Source organism: Perna viridis, chromosome 4 (assembly GCF_037379345.1).
Source record: "Perna viridis isolate PV_CMFRI_1.1 ecotype Kerala chromosome 4, ASM3737934v1, whole genome shotgun sequence".
NCBI lineage: Eukaryota > Metazoa > Mollusca > Bivalvia > Mytilida > Mytilidae > Perna > Perna viridis.
Genome location: NC_142448.1, coordinates 34200047 through 34212615, shown reverse-complemented (window position 1 = coordinate 34212615; position 12569 = coordinate 34200047). Strand labels below are relative to the sequence as shown.

At 32.6% G+C, this 12569-nt stretch overlaps 1 protein-coding gene across 7 annotated transcripts in view; it reads left to right on the top strand.

The window, feature by feature from the left end:
* LOC148619852 (uncharacterized) overlaps positions 1–12569 on the top strand; it is a 46839-nt gene that overhangs the window by 14820 nt on the left and 19450 nt on the right. For all 7 annotated transcript variants that reach the window (XM_088580199.1, XM_088580203.1, XM_088580198.1 and 4 more), the window contains exons 4-7: positions 4249–4467; positions 4845–5199; positions 6655–7111; positions 8268–8308. In XM_088580199.1, the coding sequence (XP_088436325.1) occupies positions 4249–4467; positions 4845–5199; positions 6655–7111; positions 8268–8308 (1072 nt within the window). The remainder of the gene's footprint in view (positions 1–4248; positions 4468–4844; positions 5200–6654; positions 7112–8267; positions 8309–12569) is intronic.

Sequence of the window (12569 nt, the reverse complement as noted above, 5' to 3'; positions counted from 1 at the left end):
TAAATTATTTTGTTCATCCTTGATATATTTCATTATGATCCATATGAAAAGTTACAATGCAATTTTTTCTGTGTTATGCTAGTATTTTTTTTCACTTGCTAAGGTACATTCAGACAAAATATCTTCTGTTTCCTTAGTTAGAGGTCAGATTTTATTTTGACTGGACAGACTGATTCTTGCTAGGCAAGAATTTGAATTTTTTACCAGACATCTGTTCATTCTGGACAGAATGAGATTATACTAATTCATACTTGGAAGTATTTGACTATTAACAATTAAGAACTTCTTCTTTCAGGGCCAAGTTTTATACAGATCCGAATTAATATTTTCCTCAAATCCTTTCTCAACTGAAAACACATGAGATTGAGGATTTGAGGAAAACTTAATTTGAGATTTGTTTTAAAGAATTGGAAATCTTTTCCGGACCAAATTACTCGTTACTGGAAATGGTCCTGAAATTTGCCTGGACTGACATAAGCTATTACTCTTTGAATTATCTGAAAGTATGTGACCGTCAGTAATCTGTTAAATGGCTCATCAGTGGTCTATGAAATTGCTCCTAGTTGAAGGGCTCTATAATGATTTTTATTTTCGTAATAGACCAGTGCTAGCCTTTAGCCACTAGCCCGAAGCCTGGGCTAGTGAATGATACATGTGTGTATGTACATTTCTTGTTTCGGGCTAGTTGAATCCTGTACAGTTCTCTATTATTCGGGCTAGTTGTAGAGATTTTTTAAGGAAAGGACTGATAGACAATGATGAAACAGAACTTATCTGTATACATGTACAGTTGTATATGTTCAGATCATAAATTGATACATGTATTTATTCTTTTGAAGGCATATGTACTTCCACAATAAACACAGTGTCCTTATGGTATTTCTTTAAATAAACATAATGATATTTATGTCTACTTGCACATATAAATATATTAATGTATTAGACAATGATAGATTTACTTGACCTTTGACCTTGATAAGATATCAAATGTTACACCTTATGAACTGGATAAGTTTTCACTTCATCACATATGAGACGAACATTCCTGAAAGGAATTTTTATTGTTGAGGTAAGATTTTCATTACAAGAAGTTTTATCATGCGACTCCTATGAAAGTCTAAATCTATTGTTAGAAAATTTGCTTTGCCTTCTTGTACTTTTCATGAAATTAGCTGACAAATTGACAGCTATTGGGTCTTAGTTGACTGTTCTGCAGGACTAAAATGTATTTTGTAGGTGAAGGATGCATTAGAGAATAAAACATCTTCAGGACATTCTGATTAACTTACTTCTTAACATGCTTGTATGTACAAAATTTTATCAGTCAGGACCCTCGTACCAATTGTTTTAAAAAATCTGCTGTTCTCAAAATAATCTCAAGTCAGCTTGTCACAATTTCTGTACTTTCATTATTTCCCCCAATAATAATTGGGGGGGGGGAGGAGGAATTTCTTGATGAGTCATTATGACATGTCAAATTTTTAATCTTTAAATAGCAGTTTAATATAGGGATGTAAGTGTGAGCTTTCTAGCAATACTACATCATTATTATTCTGCTGGTATATCTTTTTAAAGAAATGATGCATGAATTTTATATTTGTTAATGACAATAATTTTAATTTAAAATTTTTCATTTAGAAAAAAAAAACTGTAGGTTATATTTGATTAAGTTACGCTTTTCTGATGCTTTATGTCTCTAGAGTGTTTTAAAATGATGCACATTAATTTCCAGGATATTGACTTAAAAGTGATCTGTGTCATGTTTAAAATCATTACTTTGAAAGTAATTTAAGTGTGGCATCAATGCATACAGTTTTGATAGATGTTAACATGGAAAATACAGTTAATGTTTGTACATGCAACCATTTTCTATTTACTTTTAATGCATTTATTGTGGATTCTGTTTCTGTGGAGAGTTCAATTTATTTCCTGGAAAAAAAACATTGTACACTTAAAATGTACTTCTAAATGATTGAAAATAGATTATTTGAGCATTTTTGTCCCTCATGATGTGTCACGAGGGGACATGGAAATGCCAGGCGGCTCCATGTGTCTGTCTGTCTGTGTTTTCCACACTTTTTGTAATACTTTTACCAAATAAGTTTGTTTTTGGTATGTGGCCTTATTATGAAGAGTTACAGATTACATTTGACTTTGGTTGATTGATTTTTACAGAAGTTATGGCTCTTGGACATAGCAAATTTCAGTGAATTTAAAGTTTTCTGCACTTATTTTTTCGTGTTGGACATTGGAACGCTGTTCTTTTATTAAAACTTTTTAAACATTTTTTTTTCAGTAATGCAGATTTTAAAGTGATTTCTCCATAATTGCAGTTTCACTCTGACATATTTGTTCTAAACTTTCCCTATAATTCTGTCATCTGTCACATATCTCTGGATCATTTAATCAAACAAGGCTAACTTCTGATTGGCCATATACATGTACTTCAGTAAGCTATTGGTCACAGATTTCTTGTTTTTCCAGAACTCTACCAAAGGAAAATCTTTTAAAAATTCACTGATTTTTAAGATAAAAAGATAAAATAATATTGTAAAAGGTATTCTTTTTTGCGGTTGCTAATTTTCGTGGATTCTGTTACGCAAAAGATATTTGTGGGTATCAATTTTCATAATTTCAAAAAAGGTTTGGTGTGATATAGTGTTAAAAATTAATTTTGCTGGTACTATTTTCCTGGTTTTCTGTCCTCTGCTAAAAATGCGAAAATTAGTATGTTAACAGAATTTGCAAAAGAAATGGCTAACATTTATTGTTCATAAAATTTATTTAAATTGATACCCCAGGGGTTCAAATCAGCTTTCAAGAATAATGCATTGTAAGTCCAGAACTTTTTCAAATCAAAGGACCTTTTGAGGAAAAAGAATGTTGTTTCTGAAATTGAGGGTTCCTGACTTCAGACCACTGCTACATTTGTAATTTAAACTCCTGTACATGAATGAAAGACTGGATCAAATTGTGTTGTTGACTGCTATAACTTGGACCAAAATTATTTCAATGTGGCCTGGTTGATTTAATCATCACCTGAATCTAATCTTATTCGTGCTTACTTTTTTTAATGATAGCAGGGGAACATGTGTTGTAGTCAATCTAAAGTAAATATTGACACACCAAGCTTCTATTATGTGGGGTGATTATCACTTGTCAATTCTATGATAAGTTCAATTCTCAGAAAAATTTTCTTTGTACCAATATTATTCAGCATGATCTTGACAGTCTGTGCAGACATCTCTTTTTCAGTTACTACAAAAAAGTAGTCAAAGCCATAAATTTCTTCAATTTTCTCCAATAGATGAGTACTGAATTCACACTGGGCAGGATAATTTTTTTTCTAGACCTGTAGTGGCTTACAGGCACATACTTCATAATTTGTAGTGAGTTAATACTCACTTCTAACTTATACTCACTGAACATTATTGAAGACAATATACATGATGGCTGATGGACTATCTGATTCCTTGGATAACTGTACTGTTCATGTGTTTTTTGCCAACATGGTAAAAACCTTTTCTTTAGGGAGAGAGGGACAGGGTGACAGAGTGGTTAAGGTGCTGGACTTGTAATCACTTGGTCAACACCACTTTTAGTTGAAGATCTTGTGTCCAGGTTTCCTGGCCCATAATCTACCCTTTTGATTCACTAAATTTTCAGCTCAGAATATCAAGCTTTGGAGCTGCTGAACAGTCATAAGTCTCAACCAAACTAATGTTAGATGTTGTTTTGTACATGCATGTTAATCTATTATGAAATAAGACTTTACCTTACCTACCTTTACTATTAGGAAGTTTATTGATACAGTCTTTAAAATGGTTAATTGTCTTGGTCTTGTTTGATTAGGACTCAATTTTAACCTTTTATTTTATTTTAGAAGCAGTCAAAATTTAGTAAATATTTTGCTTAACCAAAAGAATTTTTGTTTGACCTTTGTCATTTTGCCCTACAGATTTCCCATGTAGAATTGAGGTTATTTTCAGTCTCTGAAACAGTTTTGAGAAATGTTGGTTGTTCTATCCTCAATAGTTACAAATGTAATCAATGCTAATGAGAAAAACTCTACTTCTTAAATCAGATCAGTGCTGTAGAATGACCATTTTATATCATGTGAGGCAAGTGAAAGCTGAGAACTGACAATTTTTAAGAACACTGATGTTGTATATCCCTAGGTACTTGTAACCTATGGAATCAATGGTAAAGTTGTTACATGGTTGGAAATGATAACCTTATCTTTTTTAGGATGGAGATGAAGAAGATGATGAAGATGATGAACCTGGTGATGATATAGCTGAAGGGGATGAATTTATAGCAGATGAAAGTGTTCATGAAAGGAAAGAGGAGGCCCCAGCTGAAGATGTTGGGAAGGAAGAGGAAAAGATGGAAACAAGTGATTTAAATAGTGAAGTCAAAGATGTTCCCAAGGAGGAGGAAACTTTCACTGCTGAAAGTGAACAGAAGGTATGCTGATTGTAAGATTTGTATAATAGACCCTTTTGTGCTAACTGTGGGATAGTCAATGAGCATGCGTGGAACATGCTCAATATACACTTCCGTGAGGCACATTCTTTTGTTGTACTCAGGCCCTACCTCGCGGAAATATATATTGAGCATGCTCATCAACTTACTACGAAAGGGTCTATTAAGAAATTTACAAACAATTGATCCAGCTTCTTTATTTCCCTTACTGTTGTGTTTGGGTTTAATGATGTTAGTAGCATGTGGGAAATGGAATTATGGGATATAAGTATTTGGGTATGCATATTCTAGTATGGAAGAAGATAAATTGATTATTATGATTGAGAATATTCAAAGTTCCCATTCTTTTTTTTTGCAAGATTGAAGAAAAGATGGACGTGGATACAGAAGTTCAAGAAACACCAAAGCTTGTAGAAGAGAAAACAGAAGCTGAAATTGAAGCAGACACAAACACAGCAGAACAAATTACTCAAGAAAATAATGAAGAGAAGAAAGAAACAAATGAAGCATCAAAACAGGCACAAGCTGAGGAAATGGAAGTAGAGCAGAAAACTGTTGAGTCTACCTCAAAACCAGCAGAAAATGAGAAAAAGGCAGAGGAAAGTATAGAGCTGAAATCAGACGAGAAAAACCTTGAAAAGAGAACAGACACTCCTAGTACACACACAGGGGAGATAATTGGTAATAAAGATACTCCTATCACTGAAAAGAAAGGTAAGTGAATTTGATCACAGTGGTTGAGGCACCTTTTTTTCTATGTAAAGAAGTGCACTGGTACCTTATGGGTAAAGTCTCTCCTTTCTTGATAGGGAAATGAGTTAAGAGAAATTTTTCCTACAGTCTGGGTCACTGTTCTGTCATGGTTCCCTATTCCTAGAGCCAGTAGCCTGACGTTGCAAGATTTGAGGATAGCTCGCCGAACTGTGTATCCTGTGAAGATAAAAGAAGCCAAGTTAGCATAAGTTGTAGATAATTAATGAAGCGTCAGTAGGATTTAGAATCAACAGAAAGTTTCAACAAACAGTTTGCTTCCTCTTTATACAATGAGAGTGGACATCAGCATTATATGATTACTAGTATTAAAGATCATTAATGACAGAATAACCTTTGAACTGTTAGCATTCCAGTGACCTTGAACTTGTAATTGATTGTAATGCCCAATAAGATCAGACTGCCCTTGGAAGATGCAATAGAAATGAAGTTACCCCAATTAGTTGAGATCAAATAAACATGAATTTATTGAATGGATTGCCTTTGAAAATGAGCCTGCTCTGTGGACAACTTCTGTGGACAATATTCAGTTCTGCAACTTGGTGAAGTTTTCAAGAAACTGATTACCTGATATTTTTTTAAGAAATAAATTTAGTGTGTGGCATTGAGGCATCCAGATTTATTCAACTTTGTTCTTTCACAAGCATGGATCACAACTGGAATATTTCATGGGAATACAGACGTACGAGCTGGCAATGGGAATATTACCATTTTGTTGCTTGTCCCGTCAGCGTTTACTTATTTTTAGATAAGGCGTTTTTGCTTTTCAAGTAAAGAAACATTATTTTACCATGTAATGTTTGATATAACTTAGAAGATGACGAGCCCTCAGATACATAAAGAATATATAGAGTACAAAAAAGTATAGAAGCTCATCATTCATTATGACCATACCATGCAAAATGTGCTTACCAGAATGATTGAAAGGAAGAAGAAGACCAATCTTGTGAACTTAAGATGTTCTTTGGATTTCACTTGAGAATGGCTGGTGTGATAAATCTTATAATATAAATGAGAAACAGTGTGTTGTTGCCACAGTCAATGAATTTTTGCATCAATACTTGACACTGTTTTGTTGAGGCTAAAATTTGTTTTCTGGAACGGTATTATTGAAAGTGGCTGTTGCTCGTCTTTCCAACAACTTTGCATTAGACCTCTGTAGAGGATTGAACATAGAGCTTTGATGATCTAAATTGAAGGGATGAACCAGGTAAATGAACCCATGGCAGACAGTGGCTATTCTTATAATTTTTTTTAGAAGTATATTAAAAGCGTTTCATTTCATTTGCCCCATTAACCCCCTTAACCTATCATATAATCAAAAACCTTACTTGTCAGGGACAATTTTGTTTTTGTAGATTGTGATTTTCCAATCAAGTTATGTTTTGAATTCTTTAGAATTGGATTCATCGTCTGCTGTTCAGACAGCAGAAAGCGCTCAAAATTTGGAAACGGAAGCCAAGCCTAGTCTCAAGCCTGACAATCCCAAGAAACCTGCTGTAGGTGGGAAAACAGATACCAAGCCTGCAAATACCACAAAAGTTCAAGACCCTAAACCTGAAGAGGATAATGATTTTGTTCTGCATGTTGATGACACTCAGAATGACCTTGATGCTGACCTTTTGAACTCCAAGGAAGACACAGGTGTGACTGAAACTGCACCTAAAGATGCCGAGACCAAAGAGGAAAAAACTGAGGAGACCAAGAAAACTGAAGAATCTCCTTCTAATGAAGAGGTCAAGAAGGAATCTACTGATGAATCTAAAAGTGCCACGGAGAAATCTTCTGATTCCAAAAGTGACAAGAAACCAGAAGAGAAAAAAGACGACAAGGAGTCCAAACCGTCTACCAAGAGGTCGGTGTGGTTTGTATAAATGTAGTCCCAATTTATGTCTGCAGAAGTTATCCCCCTTTGTGGAATTCTTTAGTGGAACAGACTGTCTCGTCATTGTTACTGTAATGATTGGAGACCCGTTTCCATTATGTTTCTTTTCACCTAGTTGCACTAGAGTAAGGTTTTATTTTCAGAAAGTGATATGGTTTTACAGAATCTTAATTTCCTTTGACTTCTGTTTTGCGTCACAACAAGACTACATTGTGCTTTGTAATCATGACTGTCATATGAAAAGGTTGCATCAGTTAATTACAATGCAGAAATCATTTACACTGCTATTTATATGTGCTGTAATTATTTTGTCTTTTGAACTTGTAAAAATTTAAAAGATACTTATAAATTTTACCATAAATAGCTTTAGTCAATATAAAAAATTGATTTTGAAGGTATATTATTATTGGCCTTTGTACAATACTAAATGTTATTCAGGTATTGCAAATACCTATGGTCGAGTAACTTCTGATCCATATTCAAATTCAAAATGATAGTGAGTTGTAGGACACACCTATCCATAGTTTAGATATATATTATAAGAATACATGGACGAATACACTTTGAGTATTGATGTTGGAGAATTTTAATTTTTGTTGAACTTTTCTGACGATTTTCGGTGATGATATTGTGATATGATATTTCTGAAAATAGTAATGTGGAAGTTTAAATAAAGGATTTATTTATTTTTTTTATTATGGAGTAACTTGACTAATGGGTAGTTTACCAAGGACAACTTTTATGTTCAGGGCAGTGGTGGTGAAAAGTGCTTGATTATGAAATTTTGAAGATTCTGAATTCCTGGATTTATGTGTCTTTTTGAAAAAATGACTGCTACAAGTACAGCATCTCAGCTAAGAATTAAGTATGCTTTGTGTACGGTGCATAAGCTACAAAGAAAACATGAGAAAATGCGTAAGAAGGTCTTAGGACTTCTGAGACGAAAGAGAGGTGGTCTGAAGAAAAGATTCATGTTCGATGAGAATGGAAATAAATTGCTTTTTCTTACGCCAAGAAATTTTCAAGGTGCGGAATTGTATTATTTCTGTAGTTTACTGAAAATGTATGCTTTTATTATGTAGAACTTAGGTCGTATGCTTTATTTTGCTAATTTTACTACTTGCAGTACTACTGGGAAAGACGGAAAAAAGGATGACAAAGACAAAGGTAAAATAAATCAATAAAAATTGTAGGAAAGAATACTGACTTCTCTTAAAATGATAGGAATAGATTGCTTGACATATGTTTTACATAAAAGTGTCCTCTAAGGTTTTTTGCATTAAGTAGCTAAATTTTATAAGACAAGAAGACTGTTGAATAACTATTTTAGAATATCAAAACCACTTCAGTAGAATAATTCTAATAATTTATTTAAATTGCTGTCTTTTATGTACATGTAGGTTGGTGTTGTCAACGTTCAAAATATTTTTAATTTCACTAATTTAAATATCATAAGAAATACTTTAGCAACAGTCAGACTTGGCAATGTTGATCTTTGGTCTTTCTGACCAAATGGAATATTTTTACTTTTTCTTGAATTTGTCTGATGAAAATTTCTGTATGTAATATTGTCTGTCATTGCCTTCATTCAGACACAGTTTGCCATGGCTGAATAAGTATAATTTTAATCAACAGTATTGAAGGGCTCAAGACCTAACATTTCCTGTCTGACTGACTCTTTAAGACAAAGAAAACACACTCCTCTTGGAATTTTTGCAAGGGGTAATATACTCAATTCTGGAGAAACATTATACAATTTTTGTTGCAAGATTTACCGATGTTTGATCAAATGCCTTTGTTTTTTTGGTTTTTTTCATTCAAAAGGGTCATCCATATAGTATTGTATAAGGCTCCCATTTCATAAAGCCTGGAGGGTAATTGAAAATCTGTATTTGGAATGTAAACACTATCACAGCTGTCAGTGGCCTTTGTGTGCTCAGGAGGCACATCTTTCTTACTCTGGTATATAAACTCCTTTGAACTTTCAATCTGGCATTTGTGATATGTACTTTGAAACCGTGACATGTTAGAAGATTAACCTTCTCTGCTCTATTGCCATAGCTCAGAGAAACATCAATAAATTGTAAAAGTAAGCTCTTGTCAGTTATTGTTGAGCTTTCATAGGGATGTTAGTAATCTGCCCAATAAAACTTTTATTATGTTTTATGCATAGGTGTAAAAAGATCAAAGCATTGTGTAACATTTGGTCATGAGGAGAAGATTCTCATTTTCTCACTTTTTTATTTTGTTTTTTTTTGTTTTTTGTTTTCCATCTTATCCACCCTTTATTCAATTTCTTTTTGCTATTGTTATGTAACTTTATCTATGGTTTTGATGTTACTTCAGATCAATGTGTGTCAGGATTTATATGACATATGTTATATCATTTTATTTCATACAATTGTTATTTATCAAATATAAGCATTTATGGAAAAGAATTAATGAAAACTGTTAATTTGTTACTGGAAAGTGCATTTATCAGTGCTTGCCTTTAAGCCAATAGCCTGAAGCCCATGGCTAGTATAAATTAGTTTTGGTTAGTGAAATGATGTGTACTTTTCTGGGTAGATGAAACCTATTCAGTCCTTTATTATTTGGGCTTGAGAATTTTGAAGGAAATGACTGATTTATTATTGAGATTTTGCATACCCAAGAATAGTTTCTGTGAAGACAGTTAGCAATAATGAAGTTTCATATTCCAACTCTCATGATTTGACATTAAAAAAAAACTTTTCAGAATAATTTTATTCAATTGTGTTGGTATATAGCAAACAATTGAGTATTTCTTTATCCTACAGTGTATATGGATGTCATGAGTTTGATTTTCTATGTCATTGTTTTATAGTATAGTAAGTGTATTTTATCATAGAAGGATTGATTGATTGATTGTTGGGGTTTAACGTCCGAGCAGCAATATTTCAGCTATATTCAGACGATATCATAGAAGGAAGCCCCCCTTTCATATTTTAATGTTTCCTGATTTATCTTTTAATCTTCACTTATTGGATTGCCTTTCAGTTTTATGGGACTTTTAAACACTAAAACAAAGGAGGGTGCATACAAAATTTACATTATATCTTGTGCTTAAGTACAGCTATCCATTTGTTATATGATGTAAGATGTTAGTTAGCAAATAACATCATCCTTTATGCTTTAATCAATTTATTGCACACTAATTATTTCAGTGCATGTACAATTGGATCAAGTTTTATTTTTTCATCAATTTGAATCTATATTTTATTATATTTAAATACAAATTCAGTAATTTATCTTAAAAATAATTGGTTTATCTACTGGAATTGAAAATGTATATTGGAGATTTGATGTTCCATGGCCTCAGTAACTCCTGTGAGACTAATGTGGTTATCATCTGTTCATATTGACAAAAATGTCTTTTTGTCAAATATTATCTATTGAATATTCAATTCAAAATCCATTACCTCTCAGGTTTGCCTCTTTGATGACCTTTTAGTAACTTGATAGCTTTGATGATAAGTTAGGCCACTGAAAGTTAATAATTGTTTATTTCATTTTCATCTGTAAAATGGTTTGGAAATGGTGCCAATAGTAACAACTTTTTAAGTAAAATTACATGTCTAAGGCATAAATAAATTATAAATATCCCAAGCCAGGAACCTGTAGTCCAGTGGTTGTACTTGTTTTTTTATGTTCATTATAATTCATTTACATTTTTTTCTTTAGATTAGGTTGATTGACGTCTTTTATGAAAAGTTACACTTCATTTATTTTGAGGCCTTATACAGCTTGCTTTATGGTATGGGTTTTGCCCATCATTGAAGACCGTTTTGTGACTTGTAGAAGGCTTGGCTTCTGGTAGATGACTGCCTTATCGGAAATCATGCCACATCTCCTATTATATTTAAGAGTACTGTACTATTGAAAAAAGAAATGTCCATGGGACAAAGTCTATTGTTGACTAATGAATTAAGACCACCCTACTAAGAAACGCTCTTTTACACATATAACAATGTTGATATGATAAGAATTCCTATGATATATATTTTGGTAAATTTGATGTGCTAATTTTTGAAATCATTTCAAGTTTGGCATTCTGTACTCAATTCTTTTTTCATTCCCAATCAGTGTTCTGTAAAAGAAAATAAATACCTTTTATTTTAATAATGAAAGAACTCAAACATGGTCTTGTTGGAAGTAAAAAAGTTGTCTAATGCATCAGACCAAAAAACATTTCTTGTCAGTAAGCAGTCCATTTCATGTTTGATCATTTTAGATTCACTAAACATGAAAGAGAAAGATGTTATCATTTATTTGAAAGTTTATTGATATTTATTGCATGTGCATATTTTTGAATGTTCATTAAGTCATTAGATGTGAAAGTAAATGTTTGTTTGGTTCTCCTTTCATCCTTTAGATGACGAAAATAACTTCAAAGAAAAATTCTTCCTTATGTAGTCCTAAACTGTATCAGATATTTATAGAGCTACTAAAAATGTAATGATATTTATATCAAAAGCTACAGGAATATTCACTAAGGGTAATGAATAGGAATTTTAAATATGTAACTGTTGAGCAATATATAGGGAGGTCCGAATCATCTTATTGGAAAAAAAGAGATTTTGTATGCCTATTTATATTACATTCTTTGCAGTTACTAGGAAATGATAAAAAGTATGATGATTAATAAAGCAATGAAAAAAGGCGATTGCTTTAAATTTTGTGTAATTAAGGAGTAATCAAGGGAACCAAGGTTATAGGGGTAATCAAAAGAATGCAATCCAGGGACAAAGACCCGGCATGGAAAACAGACATACACAACAAAGAACATAAAGTAACTAAAATCATACATACAAAGTAACAAAAGCAAATGAGCAACTTGTCCTCCACTAAAAACTGGGAGCATGGACCAGGTGCACCGGTAGGGTAAGCGTCCTCTGCTTTTCTAGAAACACCTGCCGAGTTGCTCATTAAAAGTCAAGTAAATTGTTTTCCTTTCGTGTTCATTTCAAATAGATGCATTTATATAATATGAAATATGGTATGAATATGACACTACAGAATTGAACAGGAAGTCATTTATTTAAAGGGCTTAAGAGACACCAAATGCATTTATATGGACTAAAGAATTTTAAAATTCTGCTTTATTTAAATAATGTATCCTGTTACTTTTAGTATATTTTAAGTGTATTTGACAGAAATTGTTCATAAATTTAAGATTTATTGAACTTTTACCTTACATTGAAGGGCTAATGTCTACTCAATGCTGATATAAGGGGTAGGGGATTATACTGACACTTCAGGTACTGGTACAAGTTTACCTAAGAGTCGTGCATAAGGTGAATTGTCTATATTTTTGTAACATTTCCAAGATGTATAAATGCATTCAATATGCTCCATTGATGATTTAAGGAAAGATTTTAAGTCAAAGCAATATAGTTTTGGAAAGTGG